Source organism: Sinohyriopsis cumingii, chromosome 13 (assembly GCF_028554795.1).
Source record: "Sinohyriopsis cumingii isolate HCF-2022 chromosome 13, ASM2855479v2, whole genome shotgun sequence".
Classification (NCBI taxonomy): Eukaryota; Metazoa; Mollusca; class Bivalvia; order Unionida; family Unionidae; genus Sinohyriopsis; species Sinohyriopsis cumingii.
The window spans coordinates 33,891,282-33,914,500 of record NC_142973.1 but is presented as its reverse complement, the minus strand read 5'-3'; the positions used below and the strand labels follow the sequence as shown (position 1 = coordinate 33,914,500).

General features: G+C 34.7%; 1 protein-coding gene across 1 annotated transcript in view; it reads left to right on the top strand.

Moving 5' to 3' along the window:
* LOC149785177 (pyruvate dehydrogenase protein X component-like) overlaps positions 1–20,505 on the top strand; it is a 44,708-nt gene extending 24,203 nt beyond the window's left edge. Inside the window, exons 6-11 of the mRNA XM_089978976.1 lie at positions 5,183–5,450; positions 7,608–7,683; positions 12,360–12,421; positions 13,927–14,085; positions 15,572–15,636; positions 19,008–20,505. Coding sequence (XP_089835102.1) covers positions 5,183–5,450; positions 7,608–7,683; positions 12,360–12,421; positions 13,927–14,085; positions 15,572–15,636; positions 19,008–19,281 — 904 coding nt within the window. The 3' untranslated portion in view covers positions 19,282–20,505. The remainder of the gene's footprint in view (positions 1–5,182; positions 5,451–7,607; positions 7,684–12,359; positions 12,422–13,926; positions 14,086–15,571; positions 15,637–19,007) is intronic.
* The last annotated feature ends 2,714 nt before the right edge of the window (positions 20,506–23,219 follow it).

The following is a 23,219-nucleotide window of genomic DNA, read 5'->3' as shown; positions in this document are numbered from 1 at the left end:
TGATCAGGTTCACCAGCTTGGTTGGGATGCCATAGTGGCAAAGAAGTTTCCAGAGTGTCTCTCGGTCCACGGTGTCGACTGCCTTCTCGTAATCGACAAAGTTGATGTAGAGTGAAGAATTCCACTTCAACAGTTGTTCGACTATGATGCGAAGAGTAGCTATTTGGTCCGTACACGATCTGTTCTGCCCGAAGCCCGCTTGCTCATCTCGTACCTGTGGGTCAACGGCCTCCTTCATCCTCTCCAAGAGGACCCGGTTGAAGACTTTCCCTGGTGCTGATAAGAGTGATTCCTCTGTAGTTGGAGCATTTGCTGAGATCGCCTTTCTTTGGGATCTTGATGAGGTGTCCCTCCTTCCAGTCAGTTGGTATTTCTTATTCCTCCCAGATCTTCTCAAAGAGGTGGTATAGCATTTCCACTGAAGCATCTAAGTCTGCTCTGAGGGCTTCTGCTGGGATGCCATCAGTTCCAGCTGCCTTGCCATTCTTCAGCTGGGTGATGGCTTTCCTGATCTCATCTCTGGTGGGATTGTCATAGCTTATGGGGAGATCTGCATTGGCTGGGTGGATTTCTGGGGGATTTAGTGGGGCTGGCCTGTTCAACAGTTCTTCAAAATGTTCTGCCCATCTATTCATTTGGTGTTCTGTACTTGCTATGGTCTTTCCATGCTTGTCCTTTATGGGTCTCTCTGTTTTGCTGTACTTGCCGGATAGCTTCTTGGTGATGTCATACACCTTCTTCATGTTTCCACTTCCGGTCGCATCTTCTGCTTCTGCTGCCATTCCTTCAACACAGTTTCTCTAGTCTATCTTCATACATGAAATCGATAGGAAAATTATTTATTTTTTCAAAAATGGCAAGTTTTATAACCATTATGTCTTTAATCCGCTGACAGTCTAGATGAAACTCAGCATAGATGAAACCTGACCCGCTACTAGCCATTTGTGTTAATAGTCACATAACTTCACAAATCTTAAACAATGACATTTGAAGTCCATTAGTCACGTGACATCAACAACAAACTCCTTTTCAATGTTGTTGTACAAAATTTCAATTATATTAAATGAAAGTCTGATACCTTTTGTAAAAACCAGAAAGAACATATAATTCTCATCATTTTTATTTCGAAAACAACTACAAGAAGTCAGGTCAGTCTCATTCATCAAGCAGAGTAGTCTGGTTCCCTGCTTCGTATGCTCCCTGCATGAGAGAGCACATGTCAACGTGGTAGTCACGTGATACAACAAAACTCTGGAAGTTAGTCTCGGAATAAATATAGAGAATTTTGTGCCCTTTCGTTTTTTTATTTTTGTTCAATGACTTTCATTTTAAAAAAATTCTACAATATTTGAAAATGACAGTTGTGAGATTGTGTGTTCTTGTGTGACTAGCAATTGAAATTGCTAATATCAGTTCAAATTTCATCAATGCATTAGTTTTATTGTCGTTCAGCAGATTAAAGAATGGCGATTTAATACTCGCAATTTCTGAGAAAATAAATAATTTTCATAGCAATTTCATGCAGGTATAAATCGATTTAACAACATTTAAGTTTGCTAGCCATCTGCTAAGCGGCTGTGCTTTAACGCCACCATGTTGGCCTCTTGTGATGCTAGACTGGTTTTCATACCTTCCATAAAAAATAAAAATAATACGGATATCGAGCTGTGAAACAAAAAGTCTGCTAGATGAATCTAATCCACTGAACATTTGGATTGATCCATACTGCAACCTCCAAATATTCTGGTTAGAACTTGAAAAATTTAACTCATGATCAGTTCAGTTACAACTCAATTACGTAATTGTTTTGGTCATCAAGTTGTGGAGAGAAATTCCCGGGTTTTGCCCAATTTTCATCAGTGTTTGCAAAATTCAAGGACTTTTCATCGTCGGGAAAAAAGTTATCATTTCTTCCAACTTTTTCCTGATTTCCCAGTAGCATGGGAACCCTGTAGGCCATGATTTTCTATTCACAGAGTTAACTCTTGTGATCCTAGGTTAATGCTGCAAAAGTTTTTCAGTAGTAGTCAATTGCCATATTTGCAGCATCTCATTCATCGTAGACTGGTTCCATGCATTGAATCCAAGCTTTGAATTTATTATGAAGGTATACGAATTAAAATCAGTATGTGACATAGAAAAATAACTTCCAGTTGCCAATGTAAACCTGATATTGACCGTCAAACATGGTTTAGCCATTCTAAGCAAAACATTTAGAAGTTGTAACTTTCAGAATAGAAAATGATAGCCATAATAGTAGTATAAAGTATGTGAATTTGTTTTAATCAGACCGCTATGGTGGCCTAGTTGGTAGAGCATCCGCCTCGGATGTGGGAGATCACGTGTTCGAGCCCAGGCCGAGTCATACCAAAGACTTACACAAATGGAACTATCAGCTGCCTCACTAGGCACTCAGCACTAAGAGGTTAGTGTTAGGACTGGTCAGCCTAGTGTCAGGATAATGTGACTGGGTGGGCAGCATGATGCCCCAGTGCTAGACATCACTGTAAACTGCCACACTGCAGACATCATATTGATATGACTGAAAAATTGTTAAAGCTATGTTAAGAATCCAAATCACAAACATACACTTGTTTTAATCATGATATTGTATACTGCATTAAGTTAAAAAAAGTATAATATGAATTGGTTTTAATCATGATATTGTATACTGCATTAAGTTAATAAAAGTATAATATGAATTTGTTTTAATCATGATATTGTATACTGCATTAAGTTAATAAAAGTATAATATGAATTTGTTTTATATTGTGCACCTCATTACGAAACTTGTTTTACATCTTACAGTTATAATAACTTAGTTTAAAACAACTTGTCAGTGATTTTTAGTTCGTTTCTAAATAGCGATACGATGAAATTGCATTGCCTTTGTTGAACATCACAAATAATTACGAGCAGAAATTACTTTGCTGCAAAGTGAAATTCATTTTATTTACATGTATATTTATTGTTGAATATAATTGGTTCAGAACCTGATCTGCACTTTGCTTGCTGTACTCAAATCATTCATTATACTAATGAGTTATTAATATTGGAACAAAATGCTTAATTACAGCATACATTAATTAATACTGGTGCTTTCATAATAGAAAATTTGTTACCCTAATATGTAACATGTTTTTTCACATGTATACTCATCATATATTTTGATTAATACTTATTTTATCAAAAATACTTTTAATGGATTTTGTCGTTGCCTTGAACCATGAATCTAAAGACCCAAGGAAAAATTAGCTACACATGATCAATAAACAACCCCACCCCCACTTTCCTGCACTGTTGACAAATAAACAACCCACCCCCACTTTCCTGCACTGTTGACAAATAAACAACCCCACCCCCACTTTCCTGCACTGTTGACAAATAAACAACCCACCCCCACTTTCCTGCACTGTTGACAAATAAACAACCCCACCCCCACTTTCCTGCACTGTTGACAAATAAACAACCCCACCCCCACTTTCCTGCACTGTTGACAAATATACAACCCACCCCCACTTTCCTGCCCTGTTGATATATAAAGAAACACAACACCACTTTCCTGCTGTTTCATTCCTAGCGATGAATAATGTTATATGATGTATTTGCATAATTTCTTTTGTAGTCTGTGAATAAAAATAGTTTTTTTGTGTGTTTATTTTATTTTAATCCTTGTTAGAAAAAGGAATTATAATACATTTGATATTGTTTCAGTGCATGTGTATCTTTAAGGTATCTGATAGTTGCAGCTTCAAATCACTGATTAAAATTGATCTTTTGTACCATAAGTAGGGAAAGAGAGAAGAATCACAAGGTATTCAAACACTACTATTTTGGAAAAGGAAAGAAAGAATAATAGATTATACCAGTGTATGACAACTAAATTTAATATTTATTCAGATCAATTGTTCATTTAAGTAAAATTAATTAAAAATTTAAATCGATGTATGTGAAAGCATGGCTTGTTTTATTTGTGATAAATCCCAAAGAAGAACATGATTGTAAAATACTGTTTGAAGCACAGTCACTAATGAAACACCATGTATATAGACTAATTAATGCAGAACATTAAAGTTCATGCTTCACTAATTCTTGGACAGAACTGCTGAATCAACATAGTGTCAATCAAGCCAGCTGGTTGCAAGCAGATGTTTGTCAGAGAAATAATCCTGAAATTGTTGAATTATATGAATCTAGCATTCTCAAAGCTACAAATAGTTAGGTATGACCTTTCACTCATTGCAGTTATTCATTTAGCATGAAATGGCTTGATTAATTAAGTAAAGTATAGTCATTGAAGTTTATTCATAAATGAGTCAGTTTTGAACGGGAGTGATTGCATTGTATTTTCATTTTGGATAGGAATTTTCACGCTTTGATGGGCTTGGAACACATCAAATGTTGACACTGCTTGTTAACATCAAATGTTGACACTGCTTGTTGACACTGCTTGTTAACATCAAATGTTCATACTGCTTGTTGACATAAGATGTTGACACTGCTTTTGACATCAAATGTTGACACTGCTTGTTAACATCAAATGTTGACACTGCTTGTTGAAATCATATGTTGACACTGCTTGTTGACATCATATGTTGACACTGCTTGTTGACATCAGATGTTGACACTGCTTGTTGATTACATTGAGCAAGGGGCAGCTGATCTTGTATTTACTGGTAGCTCATGTGGAATGAAAAAATGATCTAAACAAATGGGGATCTAAGTTGAATTTTACGACTCTTAAGCCATTTTGTTAATGCCATGATCATTAGAAAGTAATAGATGGTGCAACTTTATTGACATTGTTTTAAGAAATAGAGCATGTGCTTTGATAACCAGTTAACTTAGTGTTGTTTGCTGTATTGGCTCCCTTTCATGTTCTCAAGTGATTGATCTTTGCAGGTATTTCATTTGTGCTCGTACTGGTGTTAGTATTGTTTTAACCAGTGAAGTGACTGCCATTTATTGTTGACATGGCTTTCTTTAGTATTTTTTATTTTAGGTATCTGTAGAGGCTAATCCATGAAATTAAACACCTACAGATATGTAAAAATTTGACAGGCAAGACCATGAATTTAAGTACATGTACCTACAAAAATGTCTTTTAATTTTTTTTTACAAAACCATGAAAATTGAGACTTCTGGAAAATAATACTAAGATGTGTGTATGTGTGTTTCACAGGGATATTTTAAAGGTAATCAAGCAAAAGAATCTTCAAAGAAAGGATGTTGAGGTCAAAATGAAACCACCTTCAACATCACCACTGCCACCACCACCACCACCACCACCAGTGTCTGCTACTGCCACAGCATCAGCTAAGGCTCATGTTAAAACTTTACCTCCTATTACACGTCCATCTCCATCACCACCAGTTGAAGGAGAGGAGTACAAAGACATACCTAATACTAACATAAGGAGAGTCATAGCGAAGCGGCTGACAGAATCTAAGGTTGGTGTGTTCCCTTATGTAAGATTTAGTTGATTGGCTAAGATATATGTATGCATTACTTAAGTACTTAAGTATGCAAGTACTTTATTAATCTTCTATTTACTCAAGACAAAACCAATATTGATGTAAACATAACTTCATTAAGTGGATATTTATGTGTACTATAATGAAGAACATCCAAGTTTCTTGGCTAACATCCCTAAACCCTATCGTTGGCTTAAAAAATGTGGCTTACTGAAATTGCATATATCATCTCCCATTTCCCTCTTGGGTCATGATAAACTATATTTTGCCATATATGAGGGCAGAGATAGTTAACATTTCATAGTAGCCTGTGACTGTGTTTGAGGAGAAGAGAGTTAGAAGTGGCTTCACTTTTGAAGAGTGTTAGAAGTGACTGAACTCTTTCCTTAATAACCTCCATCATCATTGAGTATCTCTTTACCATCAAAGTATCTTCATTTAATTTCCTTTCACCAGCATGGTATCTTCATTTAGTATCCCTTCACCAACATAGTACTATATTTTCATTTAGTATCCATTTACCAACAATTATCCCTTCACCAACATAGTGCTGTATCTTCATTTAGTATCGCTTTACCAACAATTATCCCTTCACCAACATAGTACTGTATCTTCATTTAGTATCCCTTTACCAGCAATTATCACTTCAGCAACATAGTACTGTATCTTCATTTAGTATCCCTGTGACTACCAAGTTTCTTTGTTTAGTATCCCATCAACAAAATTGGAAGGGGATAAACCCAGTCATTATTGTGTTAAAGTTGTTTCTTTGTATATTTGTACATTTGTGTGGTTCTTTGTACATTTGTTCATTTGTGTGTTTCTTTGTGCATTTGTTTGTGTTTCTTTATACATTTGTGTGTTTCTTTACAGATTTTTTCATATGTGTTTCTTTGTACATTTTGTTCATTTGTGTATTTCTTTATATATTTGTTATGCATTCTATGTTTTGGATGTTACTTCACCTACAGTTATGAAAATCATTATATGAATGCATCCCAAGCTGAGTATCGCAGTCTTACCAAAACTTGGTCACTTTTACCTATTTCTCATGAATGAATGACTTTTGTTGGCTATATCCTCAGTATCTTGGACCACATTACAACAACACTCCAACAAACTGGTGTGTGGATATATCTCAAACTGAGTTTCTTGACATATGAAAACTAGAGCAATGTGACCTAGTTTTCAATCACAAGTAACTTGTGTATTTTCAGTTATCTATTCATTATAACCTTATCTCTGGACACTGTTCATACTCTCTTGAAAACTTGTATCTGGATGCACCTCAAGACATACAGATCAACTATACCAAATTGAGGCTAGAGTGAGCTGTTTCATGCTTGAGTGACTTTAGTATTTTCAGTTATCCATTCATTACATCATTACAACCTTATCTCTGGACACTGTTCGACATACACTCTTGAAAACTGATATCTTGATGTATCTTAACACATTCAGGTCAGCCATACCAAATTGAAGCTGCAGTGAGTTATGTTTGATGCTTCAGTGAATTTGAGTATTTTCAGTGATCCATTCATTACTTGCTCAATATCTCAGCTGTGATTTCATCTACACTCATGAAAATTGTTATGTCAGTGCATCTCAAGAAAAGTAACTTGACCACACCAAAACAAAGTCACTATTTTCATGCTTGAGTGACATTTCAGTATTTAGTTATTAGTTTGTTACATCAAAGTTCACACAGTCTTGAAAAGTTCTTGACATTTGGTTGTTACCTTGAAAAGTGCTTGAATTATGGTTGTTGCCTTGGAAAGTGCTTGAATTTAATGTCAGTTCCAGAAAGTACTCAGAATTTTCAAACAAACATTGTTTCATTGAAAGACACAAATATACTGACATAAATCACAAGACAGCGATGAAAACAACCCAACAAATTACTCTGAAACTTTAACCCCTCTGCAAGAAGGAATAGTCCTAATTCATTTTGATATGGATTTGGGATCTTTTGCTGAACAGTTCATAACAACTCAGATGTAGTTAAAGTTTAATATAGAACCAAAGGGATTGTAGATAATATTTTAGAACAAAAATCTTTTAAAATCAGGGTTCATTTTATTGAACTTCAGGTGATTTATGTAAGATTTCTGTACGTTTTTTTCTCTCTTGTAGACAACAATACCCCATTCATATGTGACCATAGACTACAATGTGGGACCTGTTACAAAACTTAGGAAACAGTTTGCAGGTAAGTTAACTGCACAAAAAAGTGAAGCATCAGATATTATAGAGTTTATGTGTAGTGTAATTGTTCACTGAATAGATGTGTTTTCTGTAATGCCTAGAATAAGGTATATACAGTGCGACCCCGCCATAATGTGCCCCGCGATAATGCGATTTCGGATATAACACGATCATGGCGTGGCTCCCAAAATTTTGTGTATTCATTAACACATGAAAAAATATTTTTTGTTAAAAGTATGTGAAATAGTGTTTAAAAAATGTATTATTTCACTGGGTTCTTGAAGTGTTATGCCAAAATAAACATTATCGGAAATGTTACTTATTACTGATCCATGAGTAAAGCCAGTAAGTCGTCTTTGAGATTGTCTTCAATTAATTCTTTATACAATCGTTGCTCAAACAATAGCCAAAATGTGTTTCTTTAACTGAATGCACAACCAAGCAGCAGACAATGAGGTGGTTGATAAAAGACTCTCACAATTTAAAAAACATCAAAAAACAAAAGTCACCAACATGTTTGCTGGGCTTGGCGGTGTTATTAGATGCAATCAGTTCACCATTGAATAATGTCTGCTTTATTAGCTGGAAATTAAAAGGGTATGAAATTGTACATGCGTTCAGCTTAAAACAAATTTATAAAAGTGACTTGTGACCATTGCAGACCTACTCCACATAGTTCTCGGGGTTTTACATGTATATGGTGTTTGCTTATGAACTCATTATTAATTTCCTGTTTTTTATAAAATTATTTTACCATTATGGAAAAGCAAGTTCACAAATGCAGGGCCTTCTCTACACTTTGCGCAATGATTAGCATAATAGTTTTCACACGTTTCTATTGATATTCACAAAATCTGAAGTAAAAGTTACATGCACACTGAAATCATGTGTTGTTATTTATTCTTGCTGTAGTCGTTCAAATGAATAGGCGGCGTACAAGCGTTAATTATTGAAAATTTACAATGGATAATTGCACATGGAAATGCATGTGAGAAAATTTTAGCAGTATGAAATTTGTAGACACCGTTCATAGACCCTGTAACGTAATGAGCCATACGTATGCTTCATCTTTCTTAACCTAATTTTGCTGTTATTTTTTCCCCATTGAATTGGGACACATAATGATCTGTGATAAAATTATCAAATAGTTTAAATAGGTATGCAATTTTTTAAATGGAATTACATGTATTATGGATTAATTGCAAGCCCCAAAGGTATGATATCAGATGGCAAGAAAACGGTGTTAATACTCTGTTCATGCTATATATTAGATGTTGAATTCAGACACATGGATCTGGGACAAAATTATTGAATATTATAAATCTGTGTGCAGTTTTTCAATGGAATTACATGCATTATGGGTGAACTGCATGCTACGATGGCACAATAGTAAACGATGTTGATACCCTATTCATTACATACATTAGACATGATTACACATATATGTGCCAATGAGATGTTCTCTGAAAAAAGTCAAATAATGTAAAATCCCGCATTAACATGACCTGCAATTAAGGCGATCTAAATTTCTTTTACCTCAATCACGCGTCTTAGCTGGGTTCCACTGTATGTATGTGTATATGTATGTATGTATATATATATATATATATATATATATATATATATATATATATATATATATATATATATATATATATATATATGTGTGTGTGTGTGTGTGTAGGTGTATATATGTGTACATATACACATTTACCATTGTCTGGTCAGAGTGAATAGCAGTACTTAACATGATGCAGGCTACCAATTTGTAATCAAAGCTAATGAAAGTGTCATGTAGGGGACACATTTTATTTCAGGAATAGTCTATCAGATACAGTATTTTCACCAAACGTTTATTTTTTTCCTTTGGATCTAAGTTTTTGTTGCTTTACTTTTACTTAATTATCATGGTAGTATCTGCTGAATAGGTGACTGACACAGTACAGCCGATGCAGTTTTTCATTCTTTTTTGGTGTTAATAGAGACAGGGAATGGAGACTTAAAAGAAAGCCCCTCATGGTTGACTGCTTCAGAATCACCTCTTACACCACACAAACTGCTCCGGTGGCATAGTGGTTAGAGTGTCTGCCTCAGATGCGGGAGTTCGCGGGTTCAAACCCCGGCCAAGTTATACCAAAGACTTACAAAATTGGTACTAACAGCTGCCTTTCTTGGTGCTCAGCATTAAGAGGTTAATGTTAGGACTAGTCGGCCTGGTGTCATGATAATGTGTCTGGGTGGGACATCATGCTACATGTCTGTGGTATGATGCACCAGTGCTAGACATCACTATAAATTGTCACACTGCCGACATTGTAGCAATGTGACTGAAAAATTGTTAAAGCTACATTAAAAACCTAAATCACACACACACACATACACCACACATCCTTCAGGAGCATTGTCTCTAACATTAAGTTGATAGACATGGCCTGGCCAACTGTTGCAAATATTGCAAAATACATGCAAAGAAAAAATATTGTCATTTTTATAGGTACAAATATCATCATTGTTTCAAGTATGTAAGGATGATAGGAAATTTGTTTATCGTGAAGAAAATCAGAATTTTAAATGCAATTCAATTGGTAAAATATAAAAAGTCATTAAAATTGTTACAGTTAGACACTGATGAAACCCATATATGTTTGTGGGAAAACTTGAAGACAGGATGACAGAATTATGAAGAAAAATGAATTAATTGCATATAAAGTAGTTTTGCAAATGAATGTATTAATTGCATCACAGAGTGCAGAGATGTGATTGCATGATTCTTGCAAAATTTGTATGAATTTGCACACTTGAAAATAGGTGATGCACAAGAATTCCCACAAATTTTTTCGTTGTGCATATGAAAATATACTCCCTAAAAGTGCTTGTAGAAAAGATAAAAATATTGTGGCACTTGTCATAATGTGTAATTTTTCATAACTGTTTACATACATGGTTTCTTTGCCTGACATCAGTGATTGTTAAACTAAATTCCATTGGCACATTGGCACTCATAAGAATCATTGTGTCAAAGTTTGAACCTTGCATCAAGGAAGTTTTACCAATGTGCGTTTATAATATGGGCTGTCTAGACAGAAGAACCAAAATGGACAATTTCCAGTGTTGTTCACTTTTACATGATGATTTTGTTTGGCAAATACTGGCTGATCATAGTAAGGAAGGCAATTTATTTTTAAAGTTAGGAAGTATATCAGACTATTGGAGCTGGGAAAGTGTTAATGGAGATACCAGTGACTGATGTTGAACCCAAAAAATGGCATTAAATTCGAATCCGATGCATCTGCTGGATGGGCAAAACCAACAGCACTCTAGTCTACCCCTTATTTCAGCGGTATTATGAAATGAAATGTAGAAAGTCAGACAAACAAACCAAATTAAAATACAAGTTAAAAATTGATTGCATTTTGTTTTTCTGTTCACATTTTATCCCTATGGGATCATGTGCTACAAAACCAAATAGCCCTAGCATAAAGGTTATGATTAATCTAATAAATAGGAATCTAAAAATGAAATTTAAAAGGAAAGATATTTATCTGATTTAATTGCCTCTGTATGAACATGGCATTGATGGACTTGAAATCCTAATACAGCATTATGGAATAGTAAGTCTGGCATTGATGGACTTGAAATCCTAATACAGCATTACGGAATAGTAAGTCTGGCATTGATGGACTTGAAATCCTAATACAGCATTATGGAATAGTAAGTCTGGCATTGATGGACTTGAAATCCTAATAAAGCATTATGGAATAGTAAGTCTGGCATTGATGGACTTGAAATCCTAATACAGCATTATGGAATAGTAAGTCTGGCATTGATGGACTTGAAATCCTAATACAGCATTACGGAATAGTAAGTCTGGCATTGATGGACTTGAAATCCTAATACAGCATTATGGAATAGTAAGTCTGGCATTGATGGACTTGAAATCCTAATACAGCATTATGGAATAGTAAGTCTGGCATAGTAGTCAACAGAGTGCTGATTCAAGAAAGTCAAACTTTGTCAGAACTTATGAAAGTGAAAAATCTTATTTTGGAGCAGAATTATGCAAAAGACAATGCATGTGAGCTGTGAAATGGAGTTCTCAGTACAGAACAATATTCATACCTCGATAAGAATCAGATTACGCTGAGTAAAAATGAACATATTGATGCTTATGCATCATCTTTTAAAGTCTTTTTTTTCAGTAGGTGTTTTACAGAATGGATCAGAAGAGACGGATATTGAAGTGTTATGTAAATTTAGAACTATCATTGTTCCCCTCCCCCAATTTTTGTTTTTCTTGCCTCCCCCCTTATTTTGGTGACAAAGGGTGAAATCCAATCATTCAGATAAAATCCTGGTAGTATCTCAGATAAGGATAACAGATTGTGAGCGGTTGCTGAAAATTGTTCTGGAGAACACTAAGTTACAGCTTTAAAATGAATGTTTGATTAGCATGATTGAGAAGAAACAAAGTACAAAAAATGTCCAGATGGACGTAATGCTCATGTTTGATGCCTGAAATATTTCAATTATAAAAACATGCATATGCAACAAATGCCTTGCAATAAAAAAAAATTTATAGATGCAAAATCTTTCCATTAGAACTATTCTATTTAATTAAACTCCTTTATATTAAACTCTTAAAATGTAGCATTTTCTGCAAGTAATTATTTGGTTTTTCAGATGAGAATGTTAAAGTTTCTGTGAATGACTTCATCATAAAGGCAGCAGCTATAGCCCTTCAGGTAAGCCATCTTGTACCTTCAAATTTGAAGTAAAGCAAGTCTGAAACCTGCTATAAATATACTCAAAGGACAACAAATTGTACATGTAATCTTTATATAGAAGTTATATTGAAGTGAGAATGCACATTTCATGTGTAATGTTCATTTGAGTAATAAACAAGACTTACATTTACAGGAAAATCTGTGAGTTCATTTATTTGATTGACAAGTAAATGAATTCAGTTTCAGTTGTAGCTATAATTTATAGCAGGTGACCATAAAGATGGGAATTATGGCATAAATCTGCCATTATTGAAGTCATTTTGGATTTTAATTTTTTTTAAGGTATTATGGTTGTGACTGGCAATAAGTTCTAGATGATTGACTTTATCTTTATGCTTCTCCATTGTAATTTACAGTGCCATCATGAATGCATCATGTCATCTTGTAAGCACAAGGGGACAATCCTAGTGCAGAAAACCTGTTCATGTTAGCTGGGTTCAAAATTAAATTTTGCCTACAATGTGTACATGTGGCTTCCCATTTTCTCCTAGCTTTGCTTTTATGTATTAATCAAATTTTTATAGCAAGTTATTTTGCAGGAAATAAGTTCATTCATGATCCACTTTCAGTTTCATTCAGTTAATATCTGGTATGTAATTGGCACTGCCTTGTATATGAAATATATTCAATTTTCTTCATTGTAGGTTCATTACAAGGTTGTATATTATGAGTTTTAAGGATTTCCTTGTATTGAGGGGAGGGGCTTCTTGCAACTGTGTATATGATCGGATGATCATAGAACTATCTGCTTTGTCTTTCCAGTCATTTTACTGATGGGATTCCTCCATTTTCTGATGAACTTAAAAATGTAATCATGTTAATATTTTTGACTTTATTTATATGGCTTCTGTGGCCATAGCTGAAAAATGTTTAGTGCCACCTCTCCATTGGTTTATTTACATTGATATAGAGTTTTTCATGGAAAATGTTTTAAAATTTTTCCAGTTTTACTCAAATTGCCCTGCAGAGAATTGTCCACATAAGCTGGAACAACAAGCCAGTATGTACTTGAATTTCTGTATTTAGCATTGTTGGCTATAAATTTTACTTCTGTCTGAAATTGGCATTCATTTACCTTTTCAAGATTTGTACTTCTAATTTTTAATTTAGTGAAGTCTTTCTTTTTCCTGAAAATTGGAAGAGTATACTTGTTAGACTGTGCTAAAATGGACTTTCACTTACACTGTGAAAGTGAACAAACCTGGCACATCATTGATAAATTATTTTCTTTATTGTTTTGATAGAATGGCCTGGCTAACAGCAGCACAGGTGTAATCAGTCAGTTTGAAAATCCTATCTTGAATGTATAATACATAATACACTGTTGGTCAAATTCTAAGATTTGAAACAGGCTGATACTGCAATTTGTATGTGGCAGAAATAGCTGTAGCTACTCTATCTATGTAATAATTTGACTTAGAAAAGAATGACACATTTATATTTTTGTTTTTCTTGCACTGCAGAGAGTCCCAAAAGTAAACTCTGTGTGGAATGGAGAAGCTATTCAGATGTCATCAACAGTTGACATTTCAGTTGCTGTGGCAACCAGTCAGGGTCTGATTACGCCTATAGTGAAAAATGCAGCTTATCTAGGAATTGATGAGATTTCATTAACTGTAAAGGTATTGTTTCTTTTCAAACCACAAAAAGTTATCAGAAGAAAAATACAGTAATTGTGCAGTATTTCTCCCAGATAAATGAAATGGCAATTTGTAAATGTCATTGAAAGTGGAAGATAGATTTACCATTCAATGTTGTAGAAATATTTCACATAACATTGCAGATTTATCATTCACCTTTGTAGAAATATTATACATAACATTTCAAATGTGCAGTCTGTGTCAGCTAACTGTGAGGAGGTAGAAAATTGATTTCCTCTTTGTGCAGCACTGGGTTTAGAACATTTGTCCTATTACACAGAATAACATTTCATTTTCATATGTGTCAGTTATTCGAAATTAATCAGTCATTTGATTTCTGTTGTATTTATAAGTAAAAATGTACTTCTTGCAACATGTAAAACATCTCATTTTTATAAACCCATCTAAATTTGTATTATGTTGTAGCATCGTCCATCTGTCTATATGTATATTGTTCCATCTGTTGTCGTGGCCCCAGGTTACCAAGTCATCTAAGATGCTTGCCTTTACAGGTCACTGACACATATCACCTTTGTCTGCACAAGTTTGAGTCTCGGCTCAACCAGTGTGTATAGGTGAAAGCTTGCCAGTCGTTTCCTTTGGGTTCATCCTGGGATCTTTTACATCAAATATACTGGCTGCCATGTATCGCCCATCATATGCTGAATAATGGCATGAAAGCTCCATGAAAACCAAACCATTTGTTTATTATTTGCTTGTCTGTCCCATAATTTTGTAACAGTTTGAAGTATTTTCATGAAACTCTTTCCAAGTATATATCTTGATTAGATGGTATTTTGTGCACAATAGCCAGGCCTTCTGCAACAAGGTCAGGGTCAAGGGAAAAAGATTCTGTGACTTACTTGTACCATTGACAGATATGTAACCACTTGAGGTATTTTATTGAAGCTTTATCCACTTGTTCAGCATGTATAGTTGGTGGGCTGTAGGCCATAGACATGTCCTCTGCCTAAAGGTCAAGGTTACTGCATTTTTGTGCATTGTATCCTTGTCCAGAGTACATTGTTTGAAACAGAAGACATTTAATGAATTGTTCTGAAATGTAACTAGTCCCAAGGTCACAGCAAGGGAAATATAATTCTGTGACTTGTACCCTATTCTAAAGTATAACTTTTGAACTACTGAAGATATTTAATGAATCTTTAGCCAGTTATATATCATTTTTAAACTGTGTTGCATACTGTAGCCACCCACCTGCCTCAAGGTGAAGGTCACAACAAGAGAAAATATAACTCTTAACTTGTATCCATGTGTGGAATATAGCTTTTAAACAAATGAAGATATTGTAATGACATTTTGAATTGTTATATATCATGACCAACACTAGGTTACTTGCATTTACAGAATATTTGAGTAGTTATTGTAGCCTAGGCACATAATACCTACAGTCAAGTGACCATTTTGTTTTGGTAGGGATATCAACATGATTCTTCCTTTTATTTTACAGGATTTAGCTACAAGAGCTCGAGATAACAAGCTTCAGCTTCACGAATTTCAGGGCGGATCATTCACGTAAGTATATATTTTTTCTTTTCATTAAAATTTATGCGAATCTCATGTTGACTCCATTGTTGTCAAAGCAAAGTTTCTTAGCATACAGATATGGCGAGGCTTTATTGTGACTCCATTTATCAGTGTAAAGGCTATCCATGCAGTAATGAAAAAATAATGTGTGAATAAATAATTGTTATGATAGGTATAAAATAAACATGCCTATAAAATTTATTTTCTCATAATATAGCATGCATAACATTGTAAGCTGTACATCATTTTCATCTGACATCATGTGTGTGTGATTTGGATTTTTAATATAGCTTTTACAGTTTTTCAGTCATATTAATATGGTGTCTGCAGTGTGGCAGTTTACAGTAATGTCTAGCACTGGACATCATGCTTCAGACGTGTAGCATGATGTCCAACCCAGTAACATTATCCCGACACCAGGCCGACCAACCCTAACATTAACATCATAATGTGCCTAGTGAGGGAGCTATTAGTACTATTTTAAAAAGTCTTTGGTATGACTAGGTTGGGGTTTAAACCTGTGATCTCCTGCATCTGAGGTGGATGCTCTAACCTTTAAGCCACCAGAGTGTTCTCTGACATCATGACTTGTATATAAGTATCAGAAATGTCAAAGAAAAAGAAGTTTATATATCTTACATATAAAAGTGTAATTCTTTGGGTGGCAGGTGTTCTTTCACTCAGCAAACAATTGGGATTTTAATGCTAAGGCAATTGGAGTAAAATGCTTTGCCATTGACGCACCAAAGTAGCCAGCCTAGGCTTATCATCCAGTGGTAGAATTTAAACCTACATTATTTCAGTAAGGAGTCCAGCATGCCAACTCCTTAGCCACCATTGCTTCTGCCCCTATAAGTAGCCGTTATGACATACATGAGAGTACATTTGACCTGTTCTAGATCCCTGAGGGGCTCTACGGGGTGTGTGTGTGAGTGAACCGGTTTGGGGAATTTAAGACATTACCCAAACTAATACAACATGGACATGCTACTTATCTCTAAGTCAAAAATTGGCTAAATTCAATTTGGCACATAAATTGGATTTAAGCATTGGCATTCAAGCGTAATGCTATTGGAATAGTCATAAAAAGCAAACAAAGTTGTTATTAGCTGTACTGGTTATTGGCCAGAAGAGATTATGAAATGGTCTTTTGTCCATCTGCTGATGTCCATTGGCTTGTAAGCATGTTTGTTGTCGCTACTTCCACTAAATGTCTTAGAGGAAACTTAAGAGATACAATGAAACCCAGTTATCTTGATTATGTCGGGGGGGGGGATATGGGATGTCAGGGTTCATAAAATTTGGTAACATAATTTTAAAGATGTTCTTGACCTTTATTCCTGTTTCTTACTCTTAGGTGTACGATAATGTTGCAAACAAACAGATTGTAGTTTTAAGACTAATTATTATTTGTCCAAAGTTTTAATTTAGTATCATGTATTGCAATTTCATAATTTTTAGATAGAATTCAGACCTCAGCTGTGCACAGCAGACAATACCAAACTGACAGCGTTGTTAATAAATTACTCTCCTGTGTGTATATTCATGTGCACTCTTTGAAATAAAGGTAGAATATGTGCTATATTTTCTCTTTTAATTACACAGTCAATGTGAACATAATATCATAGTTTTAATATTCCTCAGTAAATAAAATAACCTTACCTACTGAAGAAATTTTTAAAAAAATATGTTAAACCTGACCATCATGTTGACTTGTGAGTAGTAGCAAAATGTAATTAACCAAAATTGTTTGTGAAAATTGATCATTTTTGCTGATCATTTCTTGTCTATTTCTCAGAGATGGACATTAAAAGTTGCATTTCGTTGAAATAAGCAGGTCCACATGTTACTTTGGATCAAAACTTATGCCCATCATAATGGAGTTATTGACTTAACACAGGTGGAGATAAACGGGGAAAAAGTAGCATAACAATGAAGGATTTTTCAGGACCGGAACCAAAATGTTTGTCCTAAAAGGGTTCTTGAGATAAATGAAGTTTAGATAATTGGGTTTGACTGCATTCATCCCAAGATCTAATTGGTTCTAAATGAAAATGAAAATTTTGCTTCTCAGACATCCAGTATGGATGTCACAGCGGTTATCTTGAAAATCTGGTTATCACTACTCCTCCCAAATGTGTTGTTGTTGTTTGAGGGTTTAACACCATTTTTCACCACAGGATAGGCTATACATGGCGGCCAGTATAAATGGTGGAGGAAGAACCCGGGAAAACCCCGGAAAGAACCACCGACCCTCGAGAAGCTACTGGCAAGCTATCCACATTGTCCAAAACCGAGACTGAAACCTCTGCAGCCAGAGGTGAGATAGCAGTGATCTGTAATGGTGAGTACTTTAGACCACTCGGCCACTCAGGCTCCCCCACAAATGTGTAGTAAAATCAAAATGGGTTTTCACTGAAAGACTTCTTATGATATGAAGTTGGTCATAAGTGAAAATGGTGCCAATCAGATGTCAATTTGGCTACCATGGAAGCTATCTTGTAAATCATTATATCATACCTCCTTGTGAACTAAATGTCATATTGACATGGGGTTTTCACCAGAAGGCTTTTATGATATCTAGTTGGTTCCACCTAGACATATAGTATGGCCACCTCAGTCACTATCTTGAAAATCTTTTCAATGCTATTCCTGAATGGAAAGTCATATCAACTTAGGGTTTTCACCAGAAGACTTATTAATATAGTGTCTGGTTGGTTTTAAATAATAATCATACCAATCTGATATCCAGTATGGTCAGTACAGTTGCCATCATTAAAATCTTGTTGCTTTTCATCCTAGATGGAAAGTCATCTCAACATTGGGTTTTCACCAGAATTATTACAATGTCTAGTTGGTATTAAATGAAAATGGTGCTGATCTGACATCCATTATGACCATTTTGGTAGCCATCTTGAAAATCTTTTTATTGCTACTCCTCTAGAATTGATGGTCATATTGATATGGGCTTTTCACTACAAGACCTTTTATGATATCTCAATAGTCCTACATGAAAATGGTATCCTGCAAAAATATCCAATATGGTTGCCACAATGAAATCACAAACTCTTCTGAAAAGATGGTCATGTTGGCATGGGATATGAACCAATGGTGTCCGTTTTGGCCTAAATGAAAATGGTGCAGATCTTACATTGAATATGGCTGCCGCAGTTGCTAATTTGAAAATCTAATCACTGAAGAATATCAGCGATGGTTTCTGTACTCTGTTGTTTAAATGAAGAAATGGTCCTGTCTTGAATTCCTAGAATTCTTTTCCTTCATTAGAGCATTGGTCCCTTTGAGGGACACTTGTTTTTAATATTAGAAAATTAAATTACAGCTTTTGTCTTGCATTTCAGAATATCTAATCTTGGAATGTTCGGGATTAGCGAATTTTCGGCAGTGATAAATCCTCCACAGACAGCAATCATGGCAGTGGGATCATCACGTCTTACCCTTGATGAAGATGGGAAACCACAAACAAAAATGACTGCAACTTTGTCCTATGATAGTCGTGTTTTAGATGAAGCAGAAGCTTCTGAATTCTTAGAGGTGTTCAGAGACTTCATGGAAAATCCAAACCTAACAGTGTCTGGTTCTAGAGTGTCAAAATTGTTAAGTGCTAAAATTTAACATCCTTATGAGGTATTCAGCTTTATGGAGAATGTTTATATTTTGGATCATGCTAGAAACTTTTGAGTAATGAGTCAAAGTTTGAATGTAGACTGCAGATCAATTAGAATGACCATTTGGAACATGCTTGGGACTTTTTATCAGTGACTAGAAAAAAACATCCCAGAAATACTACAGTAACCATGATTGCATCTACATGTACCTTCTTCATCAAATGATGTCATGGAAACATCACACACTGTCCTAGTTATGACAACTTGACTGGGGAGATTTATTCAAGGCCCAAACTGTTTTTTTTTGTCAAGCATGAACTCACTAGAGAATCACTGATCTTATGCAAATAATTACATAAAGGTATCGTAATGCTTTTGACATAGTTCTATTTAGCTGAGTCTACTTTAGCACATGACTGAGTTCTTTATCAGTTTCCAGTGATTTCCCCATTTTATACCTTATCAGTCATCAGTGTATGGAAGTTTTTGGAAAATCGTTCGGTTTTCTGATTGCCAGAGTAGCATGAATTATCATGTATAGCCTCAATGCATGAATAATTGTATATGTAGATTCTTAATATGTCTTAAACATGAAATTGAATGGTTTAGTCCCTGATAATTGATAGATCAAACCATGTACATGTATTTGTGATCTGTCTTAGTGCTGGTTTTGCATGCCAGTGCTATATTTTGTTACTTTCTCCAGATTGACTTTAGCAATCCAGGAAAATATTGCAGGGTTTACAATCAGAAAGATTTGTTAGTGATATTACCTTATATACTCGCTTATAAGTTACTAAAAATTTGATTGATACAGAGTATTTTATTGTCTTATAAATAGAATATAAGAAAAAATTGATAAATCTTGGTGTAATTTTGGAAATGATGGATGTTTGCACAACATAAAAATAGTCAGTTGGGGTATTATAACATTATTCATGCCACTATTGCTATTTGGAAATGCGTATATAGTATGCACTTTTTATTTATTTCATGATGGTATTCATTTCACAATATCCGTATCTACAATTATTTGGATTTTTAATAATTTGAAAATATTATGGGTAAATTAAATACTAGCCACTGCAAAATGAAGTGTCAATCAATGTTTTTATCATGGATATTTACATGCAAGTATATTGTTTGTATTTTCGTACAAGTCCTTACAGCTTGTATTTTTGTATTAATATATCTGTTTTGCTGTATAAACACTGTGTATGGTGCTCTAAAAGTTTAGACTTAAGTTTTCTTTTGCTTTCCCATAAGTTAGATTTAATTTCCAAGTGATATTTCCCATGTTTTGTGCCAGTTTGCGTGGCTTAAAAGCACTTGACTTGTAAAGGTAATACTCATTTTGTTTTCAAGTTGACAGTTTTTTTGATTGAGTAGTGAATTTAATGTATTTATTTGTTGTTTGTTGCCAGGTAAAGTTCTGTAGCTTCCTGTGCATGTTTGACCTTAATCCCTTTGCTTGTAAATCCTTAATCCCTTTTCTTGTAAAAGCAGCACCCCTATGACAACCCTTTGGTCAAGCCACGAGTTTAACACTTCAAAGACTGTATAATCAAAATGTTACTTACAGAGCCCAAGCTCACTCTTTAATAAGCACCATGATCATGAAACCAAGAAAAAGGGGTTGGACAACATCTTTAATGTAGATGATCATTTACACTGACTTGACGATGATGGAGAATTTCAGAACTTTTTCAGATGAGGATGAATTCTTGGACTTTAGACCAGATGACATTTATAGGACGCTCTGAGTCACAAACATTTAGACTTAACTTTCATCGTTGACTTGTAAGATGTGTGGAATTAACATGATATTGTGAATCGAATAATTCTGAACTACTATTTTTATACCAGTATGTGACATGTAATTGAATTCATGAATTTATCAGATAAATGGATTTCAACTGTCAAGCATTATGTAGGCTATACATGGCGGCCAGTATAACTGGTGAAGGAAGATCCCTGGAAAACCCCGGGAAGAACCACAGACCCACAAGAAGCTATTGACAGGCTTTCTCACATACCCACGTTAGCCGGGCCTGAGACTCAAACCCACGTAGACAGAGGTGAGATGGCAGTGATCCGGAACAGTGAGCGCTTTAGACCACTCGGCCACTCCATTATAGATTGTAATGGATTAATTAGGACAAATTTTAAGTTGTCAGTTTATTTGTAACATATTGCACTCAATATTATAACTGCATGTTTACACTGGTTTTGACTTATTTTTCGTATCTATCCAGTTTGGCTTGTTTATTTTACCAAAGTGCAACCCTGACTCTGATAACAAGTCATGGATCTGATTTAAATGATACATCCTAACTTATAGGAGGGTGGAATAGAAATTTGCTTTCTATAGCCATAAAATGGTGGGGTCAGCTTATAAACAAGTATATACAGTAGTCGTTAGTTGAAACCAATGCTAGGTTCCATAAACCAATATAAATTTTTGTTACTTTGTTAATACACCTCATGGTAGATAGCTGCTAATCTGTTTTGAAAAGTATTTTAAATTTTTTTGTTAGTAGGAAAGTAAGGCAGAGGAGTGAGTGCAATTTATGGTTTACATTTACATCTGATAAGGATCACATAAGTTGCTGCATAGTTACAACTGAATTTGTATTATATGAAAGACCCCTGGGACATCTCATTATGGATTATAAACACCAAATGTACAAGAATGTTGCACTAGATTAATACTGAAAGGGTCATTTAAAGTCTTACATTAAATTTGTGAAAATTTATCTCTAGTTTTGAACCTTTTTATGAAGTAGAGGTACATTTCAAAACAAAACTAGTACAGGAAAACATTTCAGTATAAGCAATCACCACCATCCCTACCCTAACATTAAGACCAAAGAGGATAATTTTTCATTGCTGCTCTTTGTATTTCTAAAGGATTTTATCCATTTCTTAACAGCATTTTCAACACATTATTGATTATATCATGTCAAGGGAATGGAAGCCAAGGAACTACTACTGAGTCGGCTAATCTGAACTGACCTGGGCAGGTATTGAAGCTGCATCCTTTGGATTGTAATTGGATACTCTGTTTTTAACTGTACCATTTATCCAAACTTTGAATGTTTTAGTTTTGCCATTAGGTTAAATTATATAATATTTTGATATTTATAATAATGATATTTATAATCTTGTGACAAGTCATGTATATAAGTTCTAGTGACATGCACAAGTATTCCTTGCTACCCAAATGACCTCTAGAGCAGGACCCCCTTAAAACAAGGGGAAATAAGTGATGTCGGATTAATGATTTATTGGCCCTTGTATGTGCTAACTGAGGATCAAATGTAGGGTTGTGTTCTACAATACTCACAATATTTTTGGGAAATAATAAACTCATGGGTTTTATGCTACCAGAAAATGGGAAAAAGTCAAAGAGTAGGAATAGGTTTGTTTCCTACCAGGAAAAGGCCATTAATTTTGCAAATACTGCTCAGTAGGGGGAAAATCTGCAATTTTCACCTACCATTTTACTGCCAAGAAGATAAATAATTTAGTTGTAATTGAGTTCAGTGTATAGTTTTCTTTTACAGGAAGTTTTGGAAAAATATTCAATCAATTGATGTACAGTTGCCGTACGGATCATTTGTGTGCTTCTGCTTAACAGATTTGTGTAGTCAAATCAAGCACTCAGGCAATGATTTTGGACAAGTAGACTGGTTACCCTGTAGTTAGTTCATATCAGTATGTTTCTTAATATTGAAGGTATGTAGACCAGTCTAACTAACATCACATTGTACCAGTATGTCCGTGATATGTGTTTTAGATACGTTTGAGAAACATAAAGAAAGACTATCTTCCCATGTCCATTTTAATAAATATATTGCGACCAATGTTTGCTTATTATTTGGTACTTTACACTGGAAACAGTGCTAAGCATCATCATCAATAGTAACTTTACTACTCACAACC